The 15149-nt window shown below is 40.1% G+C and overlaps 2 protein-coding genes across 2 annotated transcripts in view; one reads left to right on the top strand and one right to left on the bottom strand.

The window, feature by feature from the left end:
- Positions 1 to 1753, top strand: part of LRP2 (LDL receptor related protein 2) — a 128028-nt gene extending 126275 nt beyond the window's left edge. Inside the window, exons 78-79 of the mRNA XM_074145954.1 lie at positions 404 to 475; positions 1592 to 1753. Coding sequence (XP_074002055.1) covers positions 404 to 475; positions 1592 to 1753 — 234 coding nt within the window. The remainder of the gene's footprint in view (positions 1 to 403; positions 476 to 1591) is intronic.
- A 4336-nt stretch (positions 1754 to 6089) lies between these two features.
- On the bottom strand, positions 6090 to 15149 carry LOC141462945 (retinol dehydrogenase 7-like). The gene is made up of 5 exons (XM_074145120.1): positions 15135 to 15149; positions 10490 to 10820; positions 8618 to 8876; positions 7191 to 7354; positions 6090 to 6340 (listed from the first exon to the last, which is right to left on the bottom strand). The coding sequence occupies exons 1-5, from the start codon at positions 15147 to 15149 to the stop codon at positions 6090 to 6092; spliced, it is 1020 nt and encodes a 339-aa protein (XP_074001221.1).

The raw sequence follows: 15149 nt of genomic DNA, 5'->3' as shown, positions 1-15149 counted from the left end.
TGCACTAAAAAGCACCTCTGATGAGCTTTGAAATGACAGCTCTGTTAACCTGTTGTAGTTTCATGTCCCCCAGTAATTTCTCTGGTGTTGTTTTCAAGATGTTTTTTTTTTCTCTTTGACCTATTAGTCTGGAATGATAGGTTTCCATGGATTAATGCAGTCACTTTTATTGCCTTCTGTCCTAGCCTTGTGAATACTGCTTTAGGTAAAGTAACCGTAACTGGTTATCTAGCAGAAAAGAAAGTTGCGTCTCATGCTTAGAATTACAACATGGCAATGTAAGAGCATCCAGCTGAAATCACTAAGTTAGCAGTCAGTCAAGTGAAATACACCAACAGTGATGTCAGTTTCCAGAGAAGTTCTGAGAAAAATGTGTAAAGTTCTCATAATTTTTATGTTCCAGGAATCAAAGTGGAGTTTCTTCAAGAGAAAAGTGAAACAAAACACTAATTTTGAAAATCCAATATATGCAGAGGTATTCCTTAAACCGTATAATTCTATTTTTCATCTAATGTACTGCTAGAGTTTGTTCTTGCTTTCATAGGATAAAGATTATGGGTAGATTCTGTTGCTAAGTGAAGCAGCACAGAAATTCCAGCCCAGGTCAAGGTAGGACTAAAGTGGTTTTGAGAAAAGTTATAAAGTTTCATGCAGAATGAGGTGTTCTGGAGGCATCCAACTCAGGCAGCAGAGCTGCATTGCCCACATCTCTGCTTTCCAGCCCAAGTACTCTGGCCTGCTCCTGCTCCAGGATCTCCATCTCAGGTGCTGGTTTCAGCTTGCTGGTGCATTCTGGTACAGTTCAGGGACCCAGCACAAGTGGGAGGCTATTGTACTGCACTAGGAGCGCAGTGTCTATTTCTGCTCTCTCAGTTCTGGCTTCAGCACTGTACAAAAATTAAACAGCTCTGTGTACTGCAGCCCTGTTTCTGTACCAGCCCTATTTTTTTCATCTGTACAGTTGGATGAGACAGTTCTTTTAAGATGGTGTGCCGGTGTGTGGTATGTGTCCTGGCGGAATTCTTCCCTGGCTTAGGCATGGAAGTTTAGAGTTCTACTAACTTGAGCCAGTAATTCCAGCCCTTTTAACCTTACAGTTTAAAATTTCGAGATGGCCTAAGTGACTTAAGAACCTTAGTCCTGCGGTCACATGACAAAAACTAGCTGCTTTTTGTGAAGAACTTAGGTTTTTAATCCTTGAACAAGGTGAGAGAGTGAGTTCAGGAAGCCAGGGATTCATTTCCCCAACACTAATGATTGTAACTATTTGCAAACAGTAGTAGTGCCAATGTTATCTACATTCATGTATTTATGTATAGACATGCCAAGCTACTCCTGATATTAAGCATTAACGTACAAGTTTCAATGTGTGGAGTAAGTTTGTAGTAGTGTACTCAGCTGTACCATCTGAGGTGAAATTAGCATTTAATTTTCGTTACAGGTGGCAATTTGCAGAAATAACTTATGCGATGACACTTGACTTTAGCAAAGTACTTGGATATTTATTTAACGTTTCTGAAAGCTAAGGTTGGATGTTTTGTACATCGGAATGTGAACTTGGATTATGATTAACTTATGATTATTGTTTCAGATGGAAAAGGAACAGCAGCAGGGCACAGAAAATGTCCCTACCCCTTCTCCTTCACTGGCTCCCAAGATTACTTTGAAGAGAGACCAACCATTAGCTTATACAGCAACAGAGGATACGTTTAAAGATACCGCCAATCTTGTTAAAGAGGACTCTGTGGTATAACTAGGTAACTGATTTAGGGAAAATTAGGCACATCCATTTGCACATATATTTTTTATAAACAGAAGAATAAGGTTCACATTCAAATGCTTTATAAAAATATATACATCTCTTAGCCAATGGCTGGAGATGTATGTTGAAACTATGCCTTGTTTTTTGACAAATGCCAATTGCTATTTTTATGAACAATTATCATGATGTACTATATGTATATCTTTGCACTGAAGCTGTCTGAAAGTAATGTTATAAATATATTGTACATTTGTAAATTTTTGAAAGATTATCTTGTTCGGTGTTATTGCTAGTAGAAATCTGTATGGAATTGGTTGTATCTTTAGGGATAAATTCATTATATAAATGCTTAAACTAAAAAAGAACCAAACAAGGTGAATATAGGAACATTACTGATTTATAGGATCTTAGACTATATAAAAGCACCTTTAAAAACTTCTACTGGTGCTCTTAGGCATCTTTACTATCTATTTTACATACTACTGTATGTAAAAATGGGTGTCTCTGTTTAATCTTGTGTTAAACAAAAGATGGAAGAGTCAATGCAGCATCATTATGCTGTGCAAAATGTTGCTCTTACAATATTTTAACTGCCTGAAATAAAATAATACCCTCTCAATCCATAAGACACATACTTTTCCTCTATGTTCCAATTAACACCAGCCCATTAATAATGTTCTTAAAAAGATGTGTTATATTTAGATTTTAGTGCCATGAGTACTTAATTTAATGAGATTTTTCTCCTGCTCATCAATGGAATATCTATGTTCTTGGCTGGAGTCTCTGGAAGTAATTTGTACTATTAAATGAAGTAGCTGGATTTCTATAACAGCTTATTTCCAAACAGCAAAATAGAAAAGATATTGGTTCATTTAAGAAATTATTCAGGTTTTTTAATGTGAAAATTTAATTTTATTGACTATTTATTTCCTGAGGTGGACATTAATAGAAAGGGAAACAATTTCTACTAATGCAGTCTGTGTAGTTATCTGGTTATTTCTATAATCTTCTATCAGAATATACTGTACATCTTACTAGCTTTTCTGATTAGCAAAGGTAGTTTCCACAACATGAACCATTTGAGGAAACTCTGAGTACCACTGCAGGAACATGTTATTCAGCATTCCTGGCTAGCTACTCGTATAATTTAAAGAATCCTAAAGTTTTAATCATTGAGACTTCTGCTATTTGATTGTTTTATATCTGAGTTCTCAAAAGATATACTATTTCTAATTAGAATTCTTATAATTACTTTGTAATGTACTTTGATTAGAAAAGACAACTGGAAAATGATGCTGCTGGATAAATCTAATAAATGTATTATTTTATCACATCCTTATTCCATAATTTGTGTCAGTACTTTTTTCAGTTGTGGAGACTTCAGTGCACTCTGAGATGGAAAGAACAGTGCTTTAGATAAAGTCAAATAAGAGTAGTGCTTACTGCTTCACACAACTGTCTAAAGTTCTTGATATAACATCACTGACATCATATCACTGTAAGTGTGAAAACTGCCTCATTACACACATTAAATAAACTGGCCCCTGAAAGAGAAAACAATTATTACTGATTGTAAGAGACTGACTCTCAAGTAGTGTATACATAAGAGATTAAAACCTTAGCTCGATTAACTTTCATATCTGAGTGCTTTAATGTAGAAAACTCCTTAGTGTCTGGGGCACAGCCTACACATCCGTAAGGCTATGAGAGAGGACTTCTTTGAAACGCAGGTTGCTGTTCTTGAGGAAAGAGTTCACAATGTTTTTTAAAGAGAGAAAGCAAGGCTAACATTTCCACGAGACTTACCTGTAGTTGTATACCACAGGAAAAAGAAGCAACAGTTTTGTGAATAGTCTTTGTCAACAGAAAGATTTGGAACCAGTTTCTGCTAACATGTCAGCCGTGTATCAGAAATTTCCTCCCCTCCCCCGTAGGAATTCTAACTTTTCAGATGTGGAAGAATAATAGAATGGTTCAGGTTGGAAGGGACCTTAAAGCTCATTGAGTTCCAACCCCCCTGCCATGGGCAGGGCCACTTCCCATTAGACCAGGTTGCTCAAAGTCCCATCCAGCCTGGCCTTGAACACTTCCAGGGATGGGACATCCACAATTTCTCTGGGCAACCTGTTCCAGTGTCTCACCACCCTCACAGTAAAGAATTTCTTCCTAATACCTAATTTAAATCTCCCCTCTTTCATTTTAAAACTGTTACCCCTTGTCCTATTGCTACTCTCCCTGTTAAAGAGTCCTCCTCCATCTTTCCTGTAGGCCCGTTTTAGGTACTAGAAGGCTGCTATAAGGTCTCCCTGGAGCCCTCTCTTCTCCAAAGGGAGAAGAAAAACATCCCTGGGATTCTGTATAGATAGGTAGTATGTAGTTTTGATTGTTCAGCATACCTGGTGGTGATTCCTAAGCTTCAACTGGGCCTCTTCTTCTCAGTCACACACCACAATGTACCCTTCTGATTATGTAAAATTTAATTTTTGGTACTTTGTTCAGTAGAAACTTTAGATTCTACCTCTAACTTTGGTTTTCACTTGTATTCTTTTTCTCCTATGAGGGCAGTCCCTGCTTGGATTCTTGAATTCTGGACTCATTCTATTTCAAAGAAGGCTGATTTTTAGAGATAAATTATACCATTAAGTTTTTTCATGTACATTCTCTTTACAGCAGTCAGGCCAGATAGAGAGAACTATCTCTCTGCAGGTATTTATCATGAAATGAAGTAAAATAAATTTATTCTTGAAGCCGTTTGCCAGAGAATAGAAGCTCAATGAAATACTTAGAGCTTACTAAACACTTTTACGTTCTGTCCCTTTCTTGCACATGTACACACACACACACACCCCCCCTCTCACACACACAGTGTGATGAAACTCTTTTTCTTACATTTGGAGTTCTGACCCGCACATGGTATTTTTGTAAGCTTAATTGAATTGCACATTAATGATTAATCACCAGCACAGCTCTTTAGCAAATAAAACCTTTACCCCTTCAATTTTAATATCTCTAGGAACACCAGTTTGTGAGCCTCTGGCCAGCAGCTTAACAGAAAGAAATAGTGTAGAAGAGGCACAGTAACCTCAACTAACACTTTGCCGTGCTGAACACACTCTTTGTACAGTTGAAATAATTTGCAATAATTTGCCATAGCATACATTAGTGATCTGTTTCATCTAGCGAGTGAAATAATCATCCTTTTAACTTGCAAAGCACACTGAGGATGAAAGAAACGTGAATGCATATTATTTTTAATATTTTCCTCATAAACCATACTAATATTAGGAAGACAGTTAAAATATAAGTTTGGATACTCTGTTTGCATAGTAACAGAGGACAACGTAGTTTTGATTTTCCTTGTAATTGTATATCTGTACAACATCTTGTGTTTTATTGTTATACAGTTGAATAGTCAGGTGATTAGATGTGGTCAAATACTGCAATTGTAATTTTTGGAATATGTTGCAATAGCTGGGCTTTGTTATTTGATTTCATGTCTTGTATTCAGAAGCTTGTGAAGTTTAGCAACTCCTGAATATGACCGTAAGAAACCCCCCAAGAAAAAGATGACTAAATCTGACTAAATACATTCTGTAATGTACATGTATAAGATACAGAATCATAGAATTGTCTAGGTTGGAAGGGACCTTTAAGATCACTGGGTTCAACCATCAACCTAACCCTGCCAAAACCACCAGTAAACCATGTCCCTAAGCACCACGTCTACTTGTCTTTTAAATACTTCCAGGGATGGCGATTCCACTACTTCCCTGGGCAGCCTGTTCCAATGCTTGATAACCCTTTCAGTGAAGACATTTTTCCTAGTGTTCAATCTAAACCTCCCCTGGTACAACTTGAGGCCATTTCCTCTTGTCCTATCGCTTGTTACTTGGGAGAAGGGACCGACGCCCACCTCGCTACAACCTCTTTTCAGGTAGTTGTAGGGAGCAATAGTTGTTTTATTTCAAGTTCAGTAGCACCCTATATGTTGATGAAGTCTACTTGAAAAACTGATTCTTTTAGTGACTTTATTTTTCTTATTTAATTTTTTTAATTGGGTGAGTAGTATTAACCACCTTTGTATCTGCATATTTTATGAATACATATCCTATAGAGATATCATTTCTGAGCATAAAAAATTATCTTCAAAAACATGCTGGATTTACAAGCCTAACTGCAAACTCAGAAATTCCAGGTAAGCAGGGGTCGGGGGTTGAGGAGGTGTCTTCTGAAAGGAATTTATTCAGTCTAGTAACTAGTAAAGAAGATGACATCTGGTTTTGACAGGATTAGTATTTATTTCTTCAGAGCTGATACTGGTTTAATACTAAATGTTAATTAGAACTCCAGGAACTGATCTCCCACTAGCTGCTGGAGCTGGAAACATCATACACAACAGCATGTCAGATAAACAGCTTGGGGCATAGGAGAGAAACAGCCAAAAGAACTTTGCATCCCACCCAGCTCTGTATCGTGTCCTGGGGTACGTTGCTATCAGGGCATGTTCCATGCATTTTATGACCTTAGAAATATCGGAGTCACACAGTCTTTTCACTGATGATCTTTGAGCTTTTATATCTGCAAAAAAGAAAATAAACCTGAAAGTGTTTATACGCAACAGTCTGCAAGAGGATTATTTATATTCAAAGGTTTGGCTACAGCTTCAGGCTTGCTTTAAATTACTGGCTCAAGTACTGAGACCAGTATAGCTACAGCAGAGCAGAGACCAGAAAGGCTGCAGAACACCTGAGACCCCAGTAAAGAGAAACCTCTCTGGCCCATAATGTGAGCCAGATGTTCCCTACAGTAAGCATAGCATGACACAGCACAACTTTTCAGATATCAGTAAGGCATAATCTTAGCATATAGTCATAGCAATTCATTCCTCCTGGGCATTCTACCTCTCAGTATGGAGTGACTAATGATGGTAGCATGACATCACATCTTGCCAATCTCATAGAGGAACTAATAGCTCAGGCCTCGTCTAGCATACACACAGTCCAGAACAGTCAGCAATGGGTTCTTAATGAATGTTAAAGAAGTCCAGCAAACATTCACAGAATCACAGATTGGTTGAGGTTGGAACTGACCCGTGGTCCAACCTCCCCTGCTCGAGTTGGGTCACCTAGACCAGTTTGCCCAGGGCCTTGTCCAGACAGCTTTTGAATATCTCCAAGGATGGAGACTCCACAGCCTCCCTGGGCAACCTGTGCCCATGCTCGGTTGCCCTCACAGTAAAAATGTCATTTTTTACATGTTCAGCAGGAACATTCTGTGTTTCAATGTGTGCCCGTTGCCTCGGGTCCTGTCCCAGGGCACCACTGAAAAGAGCTTGGCTCTGTTGTCGTTACAGACTCACTTCAGGTATTTATATACATTGATAATACGCCCCCACCCCTTGCTTTCATACAGTCCTTTTTCTACTTACATTCAACAAAGTATTTTTCTCCATAAGAGTCCCTGATCTCAGCAGTCAGTCTGTTCCAAAGTCTTAAAAGCTCTCTCTCAAAGACATCTGAATTAACTACTCCTGCCTTAAGGAAACCATGCTCAACAATGCTTACTTTCACTCCAAAATGTTGCATCTCCATCCTAGAAGAAAAAAAAAGACAATAACCATCCCTGACCACCCAATAATGGCATAACCATTAAACAAGTAAGTTGAAAGTCTGTCACAAAAATGAATATTTGAGACTTCAATTCTTATCTTGAAATGTCAGAATAATTTTGAGGTGTTCAAGTTAGCTTCATAGCAGTGTGCCTCTCCTGTAAAAGAGTAGCAAGAAATTAACTCTCAGGAATAAAAAGCAGTGTCACGTGGATTCACAGCTTTCTGTGTGGTTTATGTTGGACTGACACAACGGATGCAGCAGCCAGCTGCTTCTTAGCCATATATTGTCAAACTAAAACTTTTGACTATTTCCAATACTGTTGCATCATTTCGGCTTCCGGCAGGAACAGATTATTGAAGTGCCTGGGAAGCAGTAAAAGCAAGCAAAAATTTTCAGTTGGATTAGAACTTTATTCTCATTGTACAATTAATTGGCTATGGTTAAGTGATTAAAAGTTAGTGCAAGAAAGGTTAGCGTGTTTCCTGGTAGCATGGTTCCCTCTATGTAATTTTGAGTTGCAATGCAATTCCTTTGGGATGAAAATGGCCTCTTTGTCTAGCTGGGCAGCTCAAGAGACCCAGGCAGCTACGTTTCAAAGTGTGCAAAGGAAGAGACCATCAGTACGTTAGCCATTGGTTTGTACTATATTTCCTTGGGGCGTATGCTCTCTTTAAATAAGCATTCATAATGGTTTGTAACCAATTTCTTAGCCCTTGTGAAACTTGACTGACTGGGCTAGGCCTTAGCTTTCTCAAGGCAGTACAACACAACTGGCTTCAGTGAAGGGTGCTCAGCTTAATAATTTTCTGAAGTTATGAGTACCTTTAGTAAGGTGGTTGCTGCCTGGAATCAGTCAGCTCAGATTGTTGTGGAGCATTAGAGCAAAATAAAATGTGTTGTAAATGGGCAAGTACAACTAAGTACAGCTTGCTGGGGAAACTGGCTGTCTGACCAGGCTGTGCTGTTGATCTATTTTCATGTATGCGGTGGATTCACATGCCCGAAAGCTGCATGCTAGCCATTTGTCCAGGGTATGAAAATTTTTCCCAGTGCAGTTGCCTGGTGGGTCTGTTCATAATACTTGAGATTGAAATCCCAGACAAGTGACCAACATCCTTTTATTTTCCTTTCCTGCTTTAGGCAAGATTTCCAGAGAGAAAATGAGGGGCAAATATACAGCCACCCTTCCTCAGCACATCTGGAATCTGTTCTTGGATTCATGCGTGTATTTCTACCTACTCACCGTAAGGTGTCAGAGAAAGCTTCCATGCCCCATTTGGACAGGCTGTAGCCACCCCCTACAAAAGCCATGAGACCTTTGGCATTAACTAGATTGACTACTCTTCCCTCAGCTTTTTTCAGAAGTGGCAGAAGCTTGAGTGTGATTTCAATCAATCCCAGCAGACTAACATCCAGCACTGAGTGGAAGTCTTCAATCCTCAGCCAGTCCGTGGGTGCTACAGGTGCTGTTCCTTCAGCATTGCTCACCAAGCCAAAAAGCCCTAAGAGGATTACAAAACCATTTATTTCAGCATGCGGCAATATCTTACCCGAGAGTTTCATATGTAGCATTGGGAAGCAAGCACAGAGTCTGCAAAAACTTCAGTGAGATGAATACAGTTGTCTGGGGTTGGCTTGTAAGATCTACTCTGTACACCTGGCAAAATGTGCTGAAGGCCTTAGGCAATGACTCTAAAAGAGCTTGGGTAAGGAAAACTATTTTGGTTGGAGATATGGGCCACCATACTAGCCTTTATTTTCCAGATCTGCTCAAGTATGTGGGTTTCTAATATGCACTCACATCCTTGTGAAAATCAAATACATAAAAGTGGAGAGACTGATTTTTCTAGGTTGGGGTCTAAAGGTCTGAACCAGACACGCAGAATTAGTCAATGCTTCTGAAAATATTAGCTTAACCCTGTGTATCGATACTGCTTTACTACGTTATAAATTACTTGAGGAACTTTAGATAAATAGTGACGCTTCCAAGAGTTTGCTGAGGACAGCCTGCGCCTGAAGGGAGAGGCTGAAAGTCCAGCACATCATAAAGAATTTCTCAGACTGAGGTGACAGCATTAGCAGCGGTTACCCCAACAGAGAACCTGTGGCTTTCCACAAGCTGGAAGTCAGGGCCTGACGGAGGAGGTAAGTGCTAGTAATTATGTTGTCCTTGCCCTCAGTTACTGTATTTAATGGTCTGGAACCCTCATGATGAGGCCAATAGTGTTTTACAAGCTTTGAGGAGAAAGTCCTACTGGTAGAAGATATGTGTTTTGCTGTTTTAGCTAGTTAATTAATTAACAAGCCTATTGAATATTTGCTATAACTGCGTGTTACAGCTGAGAGTCGAAGTATATCCCCTTTGGTGGCCCTTAACAACATCTAGGCTGAGCTATTGGTACTGAGAAAGACACATGTATTGCCATGATTGAATATATTTACCACACAAATCTTTTTTTATCACCCTTTCTAAAATCAACACTTAAGTCTTCTTTTTGAATTCAACTAGTAGTAGTAGTTCAATGTAGTATCCAAGGTCCAGCTCTTCCTCTTTTAGACAAGTGCTCAGAGGTGTGTGACAGCAGTAGTGAGAGCTACCTATGTAACAACTCTAAGAAAACTGGCAGGAATGGCAAGTGTTTAACTGTTACAGTGCAATTGTTGTTGAGTGCATTGCAAAAGTCAGACTTATTCAGCCACGCAAAAATACTCTTCTGCTTACGAGAGGAGGGCTGAAGAAGCCCTGCACCAGCTGTTTTTAATGGGGTGGGATGTTTTTGTTGTCAAGAAAGTTGGTACCAGTTAGCACCTTCCCCTCACTGAGGTTCTTCAGCTGCACCAAAAAGTCTGAAAAACGCACCTGGGAATGATCTGGTTTTAATTGACTGAGTGACTAGATTTTTAGGCACCCTGTTGGTGAAAGTGAGGGGAAGCCCAAAAGTGCTGCTTGAAGAGAATCTCTTTGAACCGAGAAATGACAGAATTGAAGAATGAATGTGTTTTATCAATAAGGCAAAAAATGCCTCTGCAGAGAGTGGAGAGGCACCAGAACTTTTAACTAGACTACATTTGGTTATGTTGAATTGTTTTTCTGGGAAATTACCTTGCCACTTACCCTTGCCAGCTGTCTCTTCAGTCACAAACACCACAGCCCTGGCAATGCTGTTGGGGTCAGCTAAGTTCAGGTTCACCGTCTTCAGTGAGAGTGAGGAGCACGACTGTAGCTCTTGGCCTCCTTTTTCTGTGGCACATGCAGCAATGACACAAAATCCCCTTTTGTCAAGCCATTTAGCCAGTGACTTTCCAAGTCCGGTGTCACAGTCTGTTATGAAGACATGCTTTCCACTCAGGTTTCTCACTCTGTGACTGTCTCTGATGAGCCAGTAAATGATAAGAGAAAGTATGGAAGCCAAAATTGCTATGTGCAGTGAGTCTGAAAGTGAGAGCTACAAGCAAATACGTTAATGATCTAGAAATACAATGAAGCAAATGTACTTACCAACCCCCCAGCTTCCTCAGACACAGTTCCCATAAGGGGCTTTGGTTCTGGTTGCAGCCCTTCCATCTCACTGTAAGTTAGGGGAGAACAGGGTTGGAAGCATTAGCACAATGTGATCAGGATCCATGAATAATACGTGTCTTGGCAAAACCTTCCGTATCTTCCTTTTCAATAGATCTCCACTGTTTTCAAGCTTTGCTGACCAATCTTTCTAGTCAGCCTTGTCCTTTCAGGATGTTTCAGACTGAAAGGAATGACTGTGTCACTTCTCACAGTAGCATCTAGGGTTTTTTTGTGGGCACTGGTGATTATTTGTGCTAATACTGGAGAGAGGAATTCCTCTGGGAAGAAGGATGATTCTCTTTGCCTGTATGATGCCACCCAGGCTGCCCTTCTTATCTGTAGCACGGAAGCCGAGTGACCCCAAGAACAACCAGAAAAGCCTAAGCTCTAGTGGTGGGTCTGATGACTAATTTGTTGTGTGAGTCGTGTTGTGTGACTCGTGTTGTGTGATGGTGAGTGACCTGCTCTCTGCCCCTTAGACAAGGTAAACTTTGGGGCAGTGCCTGAGTCTTCTGTCTTGTTCCTCATTGCATGTTTAGCACTGATTCACAGCACAGTAGAATATATTATACAGGAAGTGTGTTTGTGTAAAGAAATGGGGAAATGCATGGAGATGTTGCCCTCAAAAAAAAAAAAAAGGCAAAAAAAAAGCACCGAGGGAACACAAGGTTTCCTAACTCTGGTGGGGAGGATAGTGTTTGCTTATTAGAAAAATTTTTTATAAACGTAGAATACAGTTGTTGCCATCTAAAATCTTCATAATTGATTTCTGTTTTTCTATTTGTATTTTTTGTTTGTGCAAGAAATAAAATAATTAATTAAATGAAATATTTATGGAAGACTCATAAGCATTTTCCAGATATCCTGTTAAAGAGAAACATTTTTACAGGTGCTAAGCAGTCACTTAGGCTCTAGTTACTTACTTATGTGTAGAGGTTCAGACATCTAGCCTTTAAAATGTGATTGTTTTCAAGGGATGAAGTGATACTTTAAAAAAAAAAAGGAATTTGTGATTATTTTACATCCCAAAAGTACTCAAAGAGGAAGAGGTCTTTCTTCTCTAACTCATAGCTGTCTGAAGTTAAACATTCATTTGGCTGATTTTTGTGTAACACCCTTGCTACCTTAAGACATGAATATTAAAGGAAGCCCAATGTATTAGGCCTGGTTGCTAGACCCTGTCTGGTGTTCTTGTTCCTACTGAGCTCATGGAGTCATTTGGATTTGTTCTGATTTTAAATTTTGCTGTCACCTCACCAAGTAAGAATGGAAGGAATGTCACAATTTGATAGTGAATGATTGTTGGACTCTCATTAAATAATGAAATCAGTCACATAGCTGATAAATGATAACGAGTGACAACATTAATTGCCACTTAATGATTTATTTTACATAGTTGGGTGCCTCAGTAGCCGTCATCATGGACTTCTGAGCTACTGGTTAATGCTCCCTGATTTTAAAATGTTAAGCAAGTTCATACAGATGAGAGTTTGCTTCTCCTTCCACTGCAATCTGTAGGGAGGCTCCTGCTGAATCTTTGGGGTGCTAGAGCGGTCGCTGTGCTGCACTGGTTATTTTAGTGGCCCATCTCACTGTTGTTTTGAGGCTGATGTAATCGGCCCTCTAGTTCAGGTACTTCACTTAGATACTTGACTTTTTTGCTGTGAATGTCCCTGTGAGGTCTGACAAGGATTGCAGTCTTCCTGAATGTGTGCACTTTGGAATCATCTCTGTAATGTTTCACTGAGTTGGTGACATTTCTTTTCTGAGAGGACTCATAGAATGCACTCTGACAAAGTACCATTAAAACTGTGTGAAAGAGCTCAGGCTAATTCAGGCTTCTGTGCTGTAAAATAAAGTCTGAAAACAGGACGTTGCAGCAGCCGATCATAGATACGCCCAGTCCGTTTGCAACGATGCGCTAGTCAATGACGTTTCCTTTGACTGCTGATTTAGAATTTGGAGCCGAGCTAGACACAGAGAGAGAGAGGAGTTGCTACCAGCAGGCTCTTGTAGCTCCATGCCAATAAATCTCAGCAAACTACTCAGCGAGCTAGTGCTGTGGTATATTATGTTAGGACACAATTCACCTTTTTCCTCAATACAAAATTAAAAAAAATAATTAGAGATTTGGGGAAAAGGTTAGCCTTACATGAAACAGGAGCTGTAAATCACACCTTCCTTCCTTGGCTGTGCTGTAAGGAGGAAGCAGGGGACAGTGGGCTTGCACTACCGAAAAGCAAGTTAAATTTGAAACTGGGCTCTGTGGAGAAGTTCTGGAGTGTCTGGCCAGGAGGCCTATTGGCTCCTGTAAGGTAAACACCTGGGCCTGCTCTGGTTAGTGTTAGTCCTTGTATTTAGGTAGCAATAATTGGCACAGAAGCATTGTAAGACAAGGGGCTCCAGGGGCGACAGCTGAGAGGGCAGCACTGTGTGTGGAGCCTCTGCTGCTCCTCTCTCCCCTATCAGCCCTGGGCAAGTGTCCTAAGCCTGTAATCCCTAGCTGCCTAGTTGCCCCTGAGTAACAGTGCTCCTTCTCTGATAACACATGGACATTCAGCGCTGAAAACATGGCAAGTTTGGCTCTGCTGGAGCCTTCTGCCAGAATTTATTCTGCTAGGTAATATCATTGCTGCTGGAAGGAGTCTGGGGTCAGAAGCAAAGGAAACAGTCTCAGTTAAAGTTTTTTTCCAAGAAAATAGTCTAGTTCTGTGAATGTACAATGTTATGCAAAATTTGATAATTGTGGAGCACTAAAAAAGCCACTTGTCTTCCAGGGGCATATCGATTTTGAAATAGCTGCCTGGAGTGGCAAAGAGTATGTTTCCAGAGAAAATGTCAGCATGATATTTCAGGAGTATTGATATATCTTCATAAATATTGAATTCTGATTACTAATGTAGCCAGTAAATAGCTCAAGGCAAATTCTACTTTCCATTAAAACTTTGATATTTGCCTGGCAAATTGAGAACTCTTGGGATAGAGCTTGGCTTCTTACGCCTAGACAAGTGCCATTATAAAAGCAATTGATTTTAGAGAAAAGCAGCATGACTACACCAAGAGCCCTTTAAGATCCTTATATGACTGCAAAATACAGCATCCCTCTGCTTCTCTGCACTAAAGGAAACTGAAGCACAAACACCATATTGAAAGGGGGTGTTTTACTCTCACAGCAAATTTTCTTTGGTAATCACACCAAAGAATCTCAGGTTGGAGTGAGGTTTGGGGTCTGTGTGTGCTTTGGGTTCCCTCAGCCACCACTGTGCTGGCAGTGCAAACCTCCAGAAGTCAGTTTGCAGTGGGTTAGAGTGACCTGCCAGGCATGCTGAGGAAGAACTGCCAAGGGGAAATTGAGGGACTGGGGTTCTTCAGAAACAGCACTCAGGTAGCACTCAGTGGAAAGTTTAGATGTATCAGACAACAGAAGGTTTAGATGTATCAGACAACACTCTGACAACCCAACAGCTACCTGGCTCCAGAGCCTAGGAAGTACAAACACCAATAATCGGTCATCCTGCCAGAGCTACAGAGCCCCTGGTCTTCTGTTAACAATTTGAACAAATATACAGGCACAAACACATCGCATCTCTCACTCTTAGGTGAGCTGTTCCTGCATGTGCAGGGCTTTGCACTTCTGTTTCATGGAAAAGGAGTGCTTTTTCAAATGCTGTGGAAAAATGTCAGTGTGATAATTCAGTTTGGTGATCAGCAGAGAACTTAAGATCTTCACTAATATGTCACCTTAAGAGAAGTACATCTTCAAACTCTCCTACTCAGCATTTTTCAGGGAGATGAATGTAGACTGGTACAATGGGGGCTGATTTCTTGACTTGATTGTATCTTTCCTTGTATTGCTTGCACTTCAGAATTTCACCACAGCATCAGTAAAAGACCCAGGAAAATGAAACCCTGTAAACTCTTAAATGACTGAACCAGTAATTAAAAATAAAGGAGTAGAGAAAGATTCCAGATGTTGTGAAGAAAATTTCTGAGTTAGCATTTAATTCAGACCCTGTAGGTACTTAGATAAGCAACAGTTGTTAAAATCACTGTAGAAAGGAAGAGACTGCACATTCTCTTGTCTGTGCACCCAAACCCAAGTGTTTAATTCCTTCTCTTAGCTATTCTGCAAATGCATGTAACAGGTACTACTCACTGTAACAATAGACAGGACTTCTGGTTTTGTGCCGGTACTCACATTCTGGGGAGACAT

This window comes from Numenius arquata, chromosome 3 (genome assembly GCF_964106895.1).
Source record: "Numenius arquata chromosome 3, bNumArq3.hap1.1, whole genome shotgun sequence".
Lineage (NCBI taxonomy): Eukaryota > Metazoa > Chordata > Aves > Charadriiformes > Scolopacidae > Numenius > Numenius arquata.
The sequence above is the reverse complement of the archived record's forward strand: the minus strand, read 5'-3'. Positions and strand labels throughout refer to the sequence as shown.